The sequence below is a fragment of the Schistocerca gregaria genome, chromosome 2 (assembly GCF_023897955.1).
Source record: "Schistocerca gregaria isolate iqSchGreg1 chromosome 2, iqSchGreg1.2, whole genome shotgun sequence".
NCBI classification, from domain to species: Eukaryota; Metazoa; Arthropoda; class Insecta; order Orthoptera; family Acrididae; genus Schistocerca; species Schistocerca gregaria.
Genome location: NC_064921.1, coordinates 813,459,574 through 813,475,338, shown reverse-complemented (window position 1 = coordinate 813,475,338; position 15,765 = coordinate 813,459,574). Strand labels below are relative to the sequence as shown.

The 15,765-nt window shown below is 43.3% G+C and overlaps 1 protein-coding gene across 3 annotated transcripts in view; it reads right to left on the bottom strand.

Annotated features, from left to right (window-relative positions):
* Positions 1-301: 301 nt before the first annotated feature.
* Positions 302-15,765, bottom strand: part of LOC126335125 (uncharacterized) — a 173,074-nt gene continuing 157,610 nt past the window's right edge. For 2 of the 3 annotated variants that reach the window (XM_049998082.1, XM_049998083.1), the window contains one exon: positions 302-663. In XM_049998082.1, coding sequence (XP_049854039.1) covers positions 661-663 — 3 coding nt within the window. In that variant the 3' untranslated portion in view covers positions 302-660. The remainder of the gene's footprint in view (positions 664-15,765) is intronic. The other variant, XM_049998084.1, reaches the window with a different exon arrangement.

The window sequence follows — 15,765 nt, the reverse complement described above, 5'->3', positions numbered from 1 at the left end:
GTTAACTAGGAATGATTTAGATAATACTACGTATGCAAACAAACGAAATTCCCATTTCTTATCAATAAAACAGCTATTGAGACAAAAATATGTAGTGTGAGACTTGCCTTTTCTTATCAATGAAATTGCTGCTTTGATAAAAAAAACCTACACTGATAGACAACGTTCATCATAACATAGCAAGTTTACTGTGCAGTCAGATTCATCACAACTGCTACTAGTAATCACTTCAACCTGTACGGAATATGAAGTTCACAAAATCTCTGAGACTGTCCTGCTAACTGTCATAGCGAATTATCTGAGATAAGCAGTAACATTTATTCAGTAGACTTTTGCTGTAAAAATACACTTTATTGCTCCAATAACTTTAAGAACTTATTACAGTTATTTATGTTGTGCAAGTAGGGGAAAAATACTTATGTTTCTTAAACCTCATAACGATATTCTGATTTTGTTTTTAGCTACGAAAGTCAAAACTGCTTCAATGGCAGGACGAATAATTTTTAAACGTCACTCACAAATTTTAGTCACAAACAGCTAAACAACAGTATGGAACCTCTCTTAAGGCGAGTAAAGAAATTTATTTTCGTTGAATCCTTACACCTGAAAAGCTGTGGCTTCCTCGCTCGGTCTAAATAGCTCGAAGTCTGACAGCAGATATCACTGGAACAAAATACAACTGCATAAGTAATATTAAATTTGAAAAATTGCCTCTTAGAATATGTTTCATTTATGAACTGAATGATACACAAATTTAAACAAGACAGGCAAAGAATAAGACCAAGAATTCTGATAGGTCAATGAATAAAAAATCATTAACGTAAAATGTTTACATTACTGATATATTCAGATTTTCTGAGAGCAAAAAACGCTTTACGAATAGTTGAACACCTTAGTTTGGAACGAGTGCAGGTGGCCCAGATGTTCAATTCATTTTCTTTCCCCCAGAGGAACACTGAAAGCAAATTCAGAGATATGATAGTTTTGTTTTGAACTTTCTGCTGCGTAGGAACATATGAATAGTTGAAATTGTAGTTTTCTAGGTGGTGTTAATGTGATCTGGTAATATTCAGCAAACTGCGTCCCTTTTGTATCTCAGACCCGCTATTGAGGATGCCGAGCATACGACTCCCGGCCCACTTTAAAGCCACTGTAAACTGAACGCTTCAGTTGTCCTAATTCAGGAACCAGCAAACCTTTCCGTGACCAGCACTCAGGTATTTCGTGTATTCGATGAGTCGCAGGCTCTCCAACACACGCCCAGCTGACAAATAGGTGATGAAACAAAATAAACTTATAAGGGACAGTGCTACTTACAAAAACCATGCGAGGGAAAATGGTATAAAGAACAGAATAACTTCAGAAAGTAATAAGAATCCTTAATTCATCAATCACGATTGAAAAATTTATTCGAACTTCACCGGTTTCAACATGTTAAAACTCATTACTAGATAGCATGTAAGTCACTTGTTGTCGAATCACTTAACGACATTATTTCTTGGTCGTCTAGTAACAATGTTGGGCATAACTTATTGCTTACGTCGTTGAAAAAATATACAGGGTATATCAAAATTAATGGCGTCGACGCATACAGTTGAAAGTATACGATACTACACTACTGGTCATTAAAATTGCTACACCACGAAGATGACGTGATACAGACGCGAAATTTAACCGACAGGAAGAGGATGCTGTGATATTAGTTTTCAGAGCATTCACACAAGGCTGACGGCGGTAGCGACACCTACAACGTGCTGACACGAGGAAAGTGTGCAACCGATTTCTCATACACCAACAGCAGTTGACCGGCGTTGCCTGATGAAACTTTGTTGTGATGCCTCGTGTAAGGAGGAAAAATGCGTACAATCACGTTTCCGACTTTGATAAAGGTCGGATTGTCGCCTATCGCTATTGCGGTATATCGTATCGCGACATTGCTGCTCGCGTTGGTCGAGATCCAATGACTGTTAGCAGAATATGGAATCGGTGGGTTCAGGAGGGTAATACGGAACGCAGTGCTGCATCCCATCGGCCTCGTATCACTAGCAGTCGAGATGACAGGCATCTTATCCGCATGGCTGTAACGGATCGTGCAGCCACGTCTCGATCCCTGAGGCAACACTAGTAGTAGTAGTAGTAGTAGTAGTAGTAGTAGAGGCGTTTTGGGCGCACGACAGCAAGGTTCAGTAACTTAGTGAGACGGATGTCAAGAAAAATCCCCGAACAGGAATATAAAACGGAACAGAAAACATGGGTAATAATCGTCGAAAAACATGTGCTCCTGAGTTAACAGGTAGGGGCGTTTGCAAGACAACAAGCATCTGCACAAACAGTTCGACGACGTTTGCAGCAGCATGGACTATCAGCTCGGAGACCATGGCTGTGGTTACCCTTGACGCTGAATCACAGACAGGAGCGCCTGTGATGGTGTTCTCAACGACGAACCTGGTTGCACGAATGGCAAAACGTCATTTTTTCGGATGAATACATGTTCTGTCTACAGCATCATGATGGTGGCATCCGTATTTGGCGACATCACGGTGAACGCACATTGGAAGCGTGTATTCGTCATTGCTGTACTGGCATATCACCCGACGTGATTGTATGGGGTGAAATTGGTTACACGTCACGGTCAGCTCTTGTCCGCAGAGGCGGCGCCTAGTCCGCAGAGGCGGCACTTTACATTTCAGGTGTGTTACGACCCGTGGCTCTACCCTTCGTTCGATCCCTGCGAAACCCTAAATTCAGGCAGGATAATGCGCGACCGCACGTTGCAGGTCCTGTACGGACCTTTCTGGATACAGAAAATGTTCGACTGCTGCCATGGCCAGCACATTCTCCAGATCTCTCACCAATTGAAGACGTCTGGTCAATGGTGGCCCAGCAACTGGCTCGTCACAATACGCCAGTCACTACTCTTGATGATCTGTGGTATCGTGTTGAAGCTGCATGGGCAGCTGTACCTGTACACGCCATCCAAGCTCTGTTTGATTCAATGCCCAGGCGTATCGATGCCGTTAGTACGACCAGAGGTGGTTGTTCTGGGTACTGATTTCTCAGGATCTATGCACCCAAACTGCGTGAAAATGTAACCATATGTCAGTTCTAGTGTAATATATTTGTCCAATGAATACCCCGTTTATCATCTGCATTTCTTCTCGGTGTAGCAATTTTAATGGCCAGTAGTGTAGAAGCAAAAAAGTATCAATAAATGTAGGTCCGGAAATGAAGCGTTTGCGAGATAATTGCAACTATTCCGTATGCCGGACCGTGGAGTGTGGTTTAGAGGGATGGAAGTGTAAGCAGAATTGATACGAGAGTACAGTACACAGTTATAATGCCACTCATGTCTGTTGTCAGTTGTTTGTGGAGAACCATTTGTGTTGTACGAGTGTTGGTGGAAACGTGGAACATACAGTAACGAGGTGTATGGCGGATATGCATTTCATGTATGACTAGGTTAGAGCAGTGCGCGGGAGGCTACACGCTTGTACCAAGGTGCATACCCTGCGCGAAGGTACCCCGAAAGTCTAACCTTTACATGAGTTTATCAACCAGTCAGAGAAACTGGGAACAATGCACGTGCTACGGAAACCGATAGACCTGCACGAATATGCCTGTGCTTGAAAATGTGGTGCTGGAAAGAGTCGAAAACAAGGAGACTTGCCTGAAAAATTCCGGGTATTAGATGTTCGTCGTGTTGTGCCGTACATGTCACGAAACAAACTAAATGGACGAAATTACCTTTTGGTTTAGATTCACGGGATTGGTTGAGGATGTGGGCTTACAGCAACGCCAGAGGATAAGGTGCATACATTTTGCAGCTAATATGAGGCAATATCTAACGCCCCGATATGGACAAAGATGGACTGAGAGAGGAAGACCTGTACCGTGGCCTCCAAGATCCCCTCAGCTTAACCACAAGGATTTCAGTGGTTGGAAGCCACTTTAAAGGTGTATTGTACGCCACTCCAGTTAACACCGTTGCCAATACTTGTCAAGAATTATATTGTAACAAATAAGCACTCGGTCACAAAGACTGAAAACTCATTGCAGCGACGGGTAGAGCCCAGCATACGCGTACATGGGCGACACTTTGCAAACCTCCTTCAACTACTACCAACTCATGTAACTGGTGTCTTGTTCGTTTGAAATACCTGCACTTTTGAAACAAAATCTCTAAATAATTTTCTTAATGTTGTACACTATTGTTAGCTTCTCCTAAATTGGATGACGTTTACATAGTCAAGTCAGTAGTGGCTGGTAATCACAAAGTCGCAATTATCTCACAAACGCTTTTAATATCGTATAGTTTCAACTGTATATATTTTGACCTTTAATTACGATATGCCCTGTACGTGACTTGTATGTTATGTTTCATTCATCTTCAGTATTGCATTGATAAATCTCACTAACAAAAGTCACACAGATCACCTGCTGAGTCACACGTGCTGCTGTCATACTACATTAGGAAGCTGTTGCTTTATAATTACGGTTATATAGTTTGGGCTACATAAAACGTGAGCAGAATATATATCATGCTCCTTAAGGAGAGTTGGAACGCCATGTCCCGATGATGTTAAATTTAGTGACTTGGCTTCTCCGTATTTCAGGAACAGCTGTAGCCATTGCCAAGAAACTTTTACAAGACATTAAACTGTATGTTATGAACCTAGTGAACTACAATGGCATTTCAGCAACTTTTTTCGGAAATGCAATTTTTTAATTGTTGTTGTAGTCTTCAGTCCTTAGACTGGCCGGCCGCGGTGGTCTAGCGGTTCTAGGCGCTCAGTCCGGAACCGCGCGACTGCTACGGTCGCAGGTTCGAATCCTGCCTCGGGCATGGATGTGTGTGGTGTCCTTAGGTTAGTTAGGTTTAAGTAGTTCTAAGTTCTAGGGTACTTATGACCACAGCAGTTGAGTCCCATAGTGCTCAGAGCCATTTGAACCGTATACTGGTTTGATGCAGCTCTCCATGATACTCTGTACTGTGCCAGCATCTTCATCTCCCAGTACCTACTGCACCCACATCCTTCTGAATCTGCTTAGTGTACTCATCTCTTGGTCTCCCTCTATGATTTTTACCCTCCACGCTGCCCTCCAGTACTAAATTGGTGATCCCTTGATGCCTCAGAACATGTCCTACCAACCGACTCCTTCTTCCAGTCAAGTTGTGCCACAAACTCCTCCCCAATTCTATTCAATACCTCCTCATTAGTTATGTGATCTACCCATCTAATCTTCAGCATTCTTCTGTAGCACCACATTTCGAAAGCTTCTATTCTCTTCTTGTCCAAACTACACTCCTGGAAATGGAAAAAATAACACATTGACATCGGTGTGTCAGACCCACCATACTTGCTCCGGACACTGCGAGAGGGCTGTACAAGCAATGATCACACGCACGGCACAGAGGACACACCAGGAACCGCGGTGTTGGCCGTCGAATGGCGCTAGCTGCGCAGCATTTGTGCACCGCCGCCGTCAGTGTCAGCCAGTTTGCCGTGGCATACGGAGCTCCATCGCAGTCTTTAACACTGGTAGCATGCCGCGACAGCGTGGACGTGAACCGTATGTGCAGTTGACAGACTTTGAGCGAGGGCGTATAGTGGGCATGCGGGAGGCCGGGTGGACGTACCGCCGAATTGCTCAACACGTGGGGCGTGAGGTCTCCACAGTACATCGATGTTGTCGCCAGTGGTCGGCGGAAGGTGCACGTGCCCGTCGACCTGGGACCGAACCGCAGCGGCGCACGGATGCACGCCAAGACCGTAGGATCCTACGCAGTGCCGTAGGGGAGCGCACCGCCACTTCCCAGCAAATTAGGGACACTGTTGCTCCTGGGGTATCGGCGAGGACCATTCGCAACCGTCTCCATGAAGCTGGGCTACGGTCCCGCACACCGTTAGGCCGTCTTCCGCTCACGCCCCAACATCGTGCAGCCCGCCTCCAGTGGTGTCGCGACAGGCGTGAATGGAGGGACGAATGGAGACGTGTCGTCTTCAGCGATGAGAGTCGCTTCTGCCTTGGTGCTAATGATGGTCGTATGTGTGTTTGGCGCCGTGCAGGTGAGCGCCACAATCAGGACTGCATACGACCGAGGCACACAGGGCATCATGGTGTTGGGAGCGATCTCCTACACTGGCCGTACACCTCTGGTGATCGTCGAGGGGACACTGAATAGTGCACGGTACATCCAAACCGTCATCGAACCCATCGTTCTACCATTCCTAGACCGGCAAGGGAACTTACTGTTCCAACAGGACAATGCACGTCCGCATGTATCCCGTGCCACCCAACGTGCTAGAAGGTGTAAGTCAACTACCCTGGCCAGCAACATCTCCGGATCTGTCCCCCATTGAGCATGTTTGGGACTGGATGAAGCGTCGTCTCACGCGGTCTCCACGTCCAGCACGAACGCTGGTCCAACTGAGGCGCCAGGTGGAAATGGCATGGCAAGCCGTTTCACAGGACTACATCCAGCATCTCTACGATCGTCTCCATGGGAGAATAGCAGCCAGCATTGCTGCAAAAGGTGGATATACACTGTACTAGTGCCGACATTGTGCATGCTCTGTTGCCTGTGTCTATGTGCCTGTGGTTCTGTCAGTGTGATCATGTGATGTATCTGACCCCAGGAATGTGTCAATAAAGTTTCCCCTTCCTGGGACAATGAATTCACGGTGTTTTTATTTCAATTTCCAGGAGTGTATTTACCGTCCATGTCTCACTTCCATACATGGCTACACTCCATACAAATACTTTCAGAAACGACTTCCTGACACTTAAATCTATACTCGATGTTAACAAATTTCTCTTCTTCAGAAACGCTTTCCTTGACATTGCCAGTCTATATTTTATATCCTCTCTACTTCGACCATAATCGCTTATTTTGCTCCCCAAATAGCAAAAATCCTTTACTACTTTAAATGTCTCATTTCCTAATCTAATTCCCTCAGCATCACCCGACTTAAGCCGACTACATTCCATTATCCTTGTTTTGCTTTTGTTGATGTTCATCTTATACACTCCTTTCAAGACATTGTCCGTTCCGTTCAACTGCTCTTCCAAGTCCTTTGCTGTTTCTAACAGAATTACAATGTCATCGGCAAACCTCAAAGTTTTTATTTCTTCTGCATGGATTTTAATACCTACTCCAAATTTTTCTTTTGTTTCCTTTACTGCTTGCTCAATATACAGATTGAATAACATCGGGGAGAGGCTACAGCCCTGTCTCACTCCCTTCCCAACCACTGCTTCCCTTTCATGTCCCTCGACTCTTATAACTGCCATCTGGTTTCTGTACAAATTGTAAATAGCCTTTCGCTCCCTGTATTTTACCCCTGCCACCTTCAGAATTTGTAAGAGAGTATTCCAGTCGACATTGTCAGAAGCTTTCTCTAAGTCCACAAATGCTAGAAACGTAGGTTAGCCTCTCCTTAATCTTTCTTCTAAGATAAGCTGTAGGGTCAGTACTGCCTCACGTGTTCCAACATTTCTACGGAATCCAAACTGATCTTCCCCGAGGTCGGCTTCTACCAGTCTTTCCATTCGTCTGTAAAGAATTCGCCTTAGTATTTTGCAGCTCTGACTTATTAAACTGATAGTTCTGTAATTTTCACATCTGTCAACACCTTCTTTCTTTGGGGTTGGAATTATTATATTGTTCTTGAAGTCTGTGGGTATTTCGACTGTCTCATATATCTTGCTCACCAATGGTAGTTTTGTCAGGACTGGCTCTCCCAAGGCTGTCAGTAGTTCTAATGGAAAGTTGTCTGCTCCCGGGGCCTTGTTTCGACTTTGGTCTTTCAGTGCTGTGTCAAACTCTTCACGCAGTGTCATATCTCGCATTTCATCTGCATCTACATCCTCTTACATTTCCATGATATTGTCCTCAAGAACATCGCCCCTGTATAGACCCTGTACATTTTTTATTTTTGTATTATACAGTTAAAATTTTGTGTACTTTTTTGTACGTTATCCTAAATAATTTTAACTATACATAACATTATGTTCTTTTAGTTCACTATATATGTTATTACTCCCTGAAAATATGAATACTCTGCTCGAAGTGGTTTCTAAGGTTTAGGGAAAAATGCAACAGAAAATGTAAATCTTCAGGAACGCCTTCTAAAATTTGAAAAGAATGTATCTCACTTAATATATGCTGTTTTTTTATTTTTAGTTACTCAAAAGCAGCCTGCACCATACTGTACATCATCCTCTTCATCTTTTTCCAAGTATTTTCTTCTTTTCCTCCTCCTGGACTCCCTAGTGACCAACTGTGCTGTGTATTCTACTTTATCAATGCGAACCTTGTCCATCCGCTCAATTCTCTGATTCAGTTTGCTCCAAGATTAATTCCCATATGCTATCACCCTACCAATGATGCCATCATTAAAAGCTATAACAGCATCACTAACCCTCCACTTAAGTGACTTCATTCCAACAAAAACATATTTTGGTAAGCGAGTCCATATAAGATTATTGAACGAGTCACTGTGATTTTGAGTCTGAGCATGCAGACACTTCCTCAATAATTCAGAATTTGTCAGGACTCTGTAAATAGGTTTTATGATATCCACGACTGCTGCTGGGATGGCATGTTTATGACTGTATGAGCTGTTCGAGTACTGGGCTTAGTGGTAATTGCACCATGAATCAGGTCCAGAGAGGGCAAAGGTGGTGTACTGGTTTTTCATCAGTTGACAGTCTGTGGAAGAAGGTGGCCCATACTGCCTGCTTCATTTTCAACAAATCCTCAGCATTATTTCTAATGGCCATCCCATAATACTGCTGTACTTCATCAATCATTTTGTCTGCCAACTTGCCTCTTATGGTTTTACCATCAGAAAGTTTGTTGTCTCTCAGACTTTGTACCAACTTCCGCAACCTAATGCTGATCCTCTTCTGGACATGACCTCTATAACACAGCAATCCACAGCCTTCTATATAAAAAATTACCGATTTTATTAGATCTTGAAGTAATGCACGTAAAGAATTTTAACATTTTCAACCGGTGTAGGTTATATTTAAAAAATAAAATAAAACACTTCCCATGTGAGTTTATCATTTTATTCGGAAAATAGCAAATTGTATAACGAGAGAAAAATCCGAAAAAATGTGGGAAAAAAACATTTTTTCCGTTCTAACTCCCCTTAAGACTGGTATCAACAGCACCTGTGGCGGGTTGCCTATCTAAGGTACATGAAATTTAATCAGGCTAGTCTTATTTTGTCAACACTGCATAATCATAAGTATAAAGAAACAGCTTCGTAAGTTAGTACGAGTATGACCACGGCACGTATGGCTTCGCAAGAGATGTATGTCATCGTGAAACCGGTAATGTCTTTTCAGTTATTGTTGGAAAATGATACATACCATTTGCGAAGTTAATCAGCAGTGGAACTCGCCATTAACGTCATCTCACCTCATCTCATTATGATGAACACGATTATGCAACAGTAGAACTCTCTATAGTATGATAGACTGTCATGTGCCAATTTTAGCCATTATAATACGATAATAACCATGCGTTTTTAGCTTACTTTGTTGTTGTAACAACGTTGTTGGCTAACTTGGTAAAATGGGTAATGTCCAAAGAGTTCAAACACACCAATCTGAAGCAACATATTCAGCTAAATACTTAGGGACTACAGTTACGGATAACTTAAATTGGAACAATCGCATTGATAATGGTGTGTACAAAATAAACCAAAGACTGTGATTTACTGGCAAAACATTTAGAAAATGCAACAGGTGTACTAAAGAGACTGCTTTGAGGCCATCTTCTGGACTGTTGCTGTGCGGTATGGGATGTGCATCAGATAGGATTGACGGATAACATCGAAAAAGGTCGAAGGAGGTCAGCTCGTTTTGTATTATAGCGAAATAAGTGAGAGAGGGGCACAGATGTGATACACGAATTGGGGTGGCAATAATTAAAACAAAGGAGCTTTTCGTTGTGGCAGGAGATTATCGTGAAACTTCAGTCACAGGCCTTGTCCTCAGAGTGTTAAAATACTTTTTATGGGACTCACACAAGTAGGTATGATCATCATTGTAAAATAGCAATGATGTGGAATGAGTCATTTTACATATTCCTCATAACTTAAGTTTTAAATATTTATTTACGCATCTGTGATATAGTAAAAGCTACCCACCACCTCTTACTCATTACAATAACTGAAATTCTTCTGCAGAAGAGAAGGAACAGTAAAAGAGAATTTTTTTTTAGTTTGGTTTCATATTTTACTTTGGTATTTGGCAGACATTTTATATCCCTGGGTAAGTTAAAAATTTTTGTTGCAACATTGCACACTCCTTTTTTATGCTGAAGACAACCTTAATGTGGAGTAATGGATTTCATATTTCCGTCTGGTATTGCAATTACGTACATCACCGTACCTTTTGAGCTGTAGTGGATTATTCACAATAAACTTCATGAGGGAAGAAATATACCTTGAAGCGGTAGTCAGAATGCCCATCTCCTTAAACAGCTGTCTACAGGATCATCATGGGCGAGCACTACATATTATTCTTACAGCTCGTTTTTCAGCAAGGAAGACTTCCTTTCTGAGCTACCCCAGAACATTGTTCCGTATGAAGTTATTGTATTGAAATATACAAAACATGTGCACTTAGTGATTTATCTGTCTCCAGGATCGGCAATGATTGTAAGTGGAAATGTGGGTGAAGTAAGTTGTTTTAGGTGTTTCAAAATGAACTTTTTCCAGTTTACATACTCATTGGTATGGACATTTAAGAATTTTGAAGTTTCCGCCCTATTTATTATTTCATTACCATATGTTACACTTACCAAAAATGTTATACACTTAGATGTGTGTAAAGGAATATGTTGTGTCTTTGTAAAACTGAGGGCGAGAATGTTCGCAGAAAACCCGTCAACGGTACTTTCAAGAACACTGTTCGACTTTTATCTGTTTTTATATGCATGCTAATTATTTATAACTTAACCAGAAGGGAAGTTCTAAGCCGTACACATTAAGGTGCGCAGTTTTACAATCAAATGAAGTGGCTCCTTTGGGGCAACCAGATACTACAAAAGGCAGAACTGACCATGTTCAGTAACTGATCTGCCGATCCACAGTGTCCAACGGGCACAATATTTCAGCGATCAAACACGTCGCCGTCGTCAGATGCATTGACGAACTGAGCTCCTGAGTTTTTTTTTTTTACAATTTATCTTTTTATTCTCATCCCTGATGGGGTGGAATGGACTGTTTAAGGTCATGCTCACTAACAGTTCTCAGGCATGGGATTTACGAAGTTATATATTTTCTTTATTAGTACAATATTTGTTGCAACGTTTTGGGGGAGAGGTACGTACATCTCCCAATTGGAAATTTATTTGCAGGAGGTTATGGACACAGCTCCGGTATTCCCCTTACATCCAAGACAAAGCTCCAAAACCCATCAGAACTGCTGGTGTAGTCACGTTACTTGTCTTCTAATATGATGGGAAAATAGATCAGTGGTAGTTTCTTCATGGTGTGTACTGTTGGTGCTGGCACCTTAGTTGCCTTCTAATGTCATGGGAAGATAGATTGATGGAAGTCCCTTCGTGGTGTGTATTGCTTCTTGTTGTTCTCCGTACAACCAGTTATCTTGGTAGTTGTCATGCTGCGTGATCTCTGGAACCTCGAAGTCCAATATTTCAACGTTTATCTTGTTGCCGTGTGCGTTGGCTACCTCGATAGTTTGTACCTCTCGGTCAAATTTGATGTTGTCGCCTCTGTTGGTTGCCGTCGTCTGTGATGAGCAGTTGGTCACCACTTTCTTCTTCTCGCCATCTCGGAGCGTGCTGAGGTGTTTATCACTCCGAATGATGTAGGTATTGGCCTTCCGTCTGAGAGGCGTCCTTTTGCAAGCACCTTTCACACTCCCCAAATAATGCCCGTGTTTTATTGGATGGGCAAAAGACAGTTCCTACGTGGTGCTTTTTCAGTATGCGCCCCGACTTGTCCCTATAGCACGTCAGTGTACGACATAAAGGATGTGGCTATCTCTTCCTCCTTGATTCGTCCCGACTCATTAAGTTGTACTGTAGTGGTGGGGTGAACAGCGCACTTAATCTGCCATTCTGAGTACCCTGTTTATCGGAATACAGTTCTGAGGAGTTGCTATCAGCAAAAGTTGGGCGCGTACTGAAATAGCACCGCGTAAGTACGGTCTTTTGCCTGCCCAATAACACATAGGCATTATTGGGCAGTGTCAAAGATGACTTGGGTTTGTGACAAGAACGACTCTGTACTATTGTACATATAAGTAATTCTTTTCATTTGATTTTACGATAAACTTGTGTAATTGAGGTTCTGGTTTCATTTGTTTTTGTTTCATGCCATTATGTTAAGAAAACAGTAAATAAGTTTCAATGTCAATATTTATGTTTATGTCAAAGGTCAAGCAATATTGTAATAGAATTGAAATGTAACAAATGTTGAAACTGTTCTAAGATGTTTAAAATTGTAACTGTGCGTCTGGTCCATACGTAGGCAATGTATTAGGATATGTAGAATGCAAAACCTCGGGTGAATACACGGTCGGTCAGGGAGCGGTAAAAGGTGGATGGCAGGCGAGCGCGGCAAAAGTGACGCGGGCACTCCACGGCACAACGGGCACAGTAGTAGTTGGAGTTTGGCACTTGTCTGAGCAACACCTTCTGGAGGCAGGAGGCTCTCCTGGAAGACATGTCTTCACTGAGCCTCGGGTATGCCGCTCCAACGCCCACACAGCATGGCAAAATTCCATAGGCACTAAATGGAAAAGTTTTGCGACGCTAAGAAGAAATAAAGTGCCGATACGTCAAGAGCCATGGTTGTATGTGTGCTCTGTGCCTCGTCATCTTGCCGCCCGCCAACCGCCGCATCGATACTAGCAGGTTGAAACTTTTAGTACTGTATTCACATGGATCAGAGGGTGAACTGTGTTTATTTGGTGCAATAATAATCTAAATTTTACCAGGATTTTTCCATCATTTCATTATCCTCACAACTAACCTAGACAGGATCCTTTCCAAACGTTGTGCAATCCGAGTATCCCGAAATGAAAATTAAAAATTGTGTTAATAATAACTGTTTGCAGAACTAGCTATATTAGAATAGTGTTTAAAGAAATGTTTTGTTAATGAACCAGTAAATGAATAGCGAAGGTCTAACGAAGTCGAAAGATAACTTTAGTATTGATATAGTTTATTATTTCGAGACAGATTTAAAGGCATTTAAATGAGCAGTAAATAAGATGAAAAGAGTAGTAACTTATATACTGGAAATCCTGAATGAATAATAAATTCAGTAATCAATTTTTTTAAATACAGCGATTATAACAGTTTTAGGGTCCCCCCTTCATTCATTTGAATTCTGTTCTGAAGTGCTCTAAATTGGTTTGACCAGCAAAAGCTAAAGTCAATATAAAAGTCAAAATTTATCAGTGTTTTATCTTTATCAAAACTGACATTTTGTGTGTGGCATGAAAGTGTAATTTCTAGGGTAACCTATGCACGATTTTAATCAGATTAATAGTCAGAATAATTTTTTGTAGTAAACATTATAGTGTAGTGTTATGTACACTCCTGGAAATTGAAATAGGAACACCGTGAATTCATTGTCCCAGGAAGGGGAAACTTTATTGACACATTCCTGGAGTCAGATACATCACATGATCACACTGACAGAACCACAGGCACATAGACACAGGCAACAGAGCATGCACAATGTCGGCACTAGTACAGTGTATACCCACCTTTCGCAGCAATGCAGGCTGCTATTCTCCCATGGAGACGATCGTAGAGATGCTGGATGTAGTCCTGTGGAACGGCTTGCCATGCCATTTCCACCTGGCGCCTCAGTTGGACCAGCGTTCGTACTGGACGTGCAGACCGAGTGACACGACGCTTCATCCAGTCCCAAACATGCTCAATGGGGGACAGATCCGGAGATCTTGCTGGCCAGGGTAGTTGACTTACACCTTCTAGAGCACGTTGGGTGGCACGGGATACATGCGGATGTGCATTGTCCTGTTGGAACAGCAAGTTCCCTTGCCGGTCTAGGAATGGTAGGACGATGGGTTCGATGACGGTTTGGATGTACCGTGCACTATTCAGTGTCCCCTCGACGATCACCAGAGGTGTACGGCCAGTGTAGGAGAACGCTCCCCACACCATAATGCCGGGTGTTGGCCCTGTGTGCCTCGGCCGTATGCAGTCCTGATTGTGGCGCTCACCTGCACGGCGCCAAACACGCATACGACCATCATTAGCACCAAGGCAGAAGCGACTCTCATCGCTGAAGACGACACGTCTCCATTCGTCCCTCCATTCACGCCTGTCGCGACACCACTGGAGGCGGGCTGCACGATGTTGGGGCGTGAGCGGAAGACGGCCTAACGGTGTGCGGGACCGAAGCCCAGCTTCATAGAGACGGTTGCGAATGGTCCTCGCCGATACCCCAGGAGCAGAAGTGTCCCTAATTTGCTGGGAAGTGGCGGTGCGAACCCCTACGGCACTGCGTAGGATCCTACGGTCTTGGCGTGCATCCGTGCGTCGCTGCGGCCCGGTCCCAGGTCGTCGACCACTGGCAACAACATCGATGTACTGTGGAGACCTCACGCCCCACGTGTTGAGCAATTCGGCGGTACGTCCACCCGGCCTCCCGCATGCCCACTACACGCCCTCGCTCAAAGTCCGTCAACTGCACATACGGTTCACGTCCACGCTGTCGCGGCATGCTACCAGTGTTAAAGACTGCGATGGAGCTCCGTATGTCACGGCAAACTGGCTGACACTGACGGCGGCGGTGCACAAATGCTGCGCAGCTAGCGCCATTCGACGGCCAACACCGCGGTTCCTGGTGTGTCCGCTGTGCCGTGCGTGTGATCATTGCTTGTACAGCCCTCTCGCAGTGTCCGGAGCAAGTATGGTGGGTCTGACACACCGGTGTCAATGTGTTCTTTTTTCCGTTTCCAGGAGTGTATTCATGATTTTCCATATCAGTACTGAACGTGAAACTATCAGTTCAATAGATTTTCTGGTTCTAAAATTCTACTATATCATGTAGTGTTACAACTTGTTTTGCATGAATATATGTCAACTTGTACAGGGAAGAAACTCAGTTAATGCCTAATTAGGCTGGCGAGCGTATTATTGTCACATTGGTAGCATCTTCTGGTTTGCTTTTGTTCCATTCTGACGTGCGATTGCATTTAGAACTTACTTGACGAATCATTGTTATTACAGAGTGGATGTAGGTCTGATTTGCCACTATTCAGGTACACGCGGACAATATCTATGCGAAAATCCTTTCTTATAAGGTGAATCCCACTCACTTTCCATAGCAAGGCTTTAACAAGTATTGTGTCAGGGATTACAGGTTTGCAGAAGGCCGGGGTGTATCGGATCCCGTGCCACTATGGCAAGACATATATTGGACAAACATTTCACAGCATCGAAGATCGACACCGAGAACACTAACGGCTCACTCGACTAATGTAATACAACAAGTCGATGGTTGCAGAGCACTGCTTGTTAAAAAAATCATACGATCGTAATAGAATGATAGCGCTGAAAAAAAGATGTTCAAATGTGTGTGAAATATGGGATTTAATTGCTAAGGTGTTAGAGCTGACTAACAAATATAGGGGGTACTGTCGTTAGAGAAGCCATCGAAATTCGCACGAGAGGTAATCTTATCAGTCGGGACTCCGGCTATAATCTCAGCAAGGTTTGGGAACCAGCGCCGTATCTTGTTA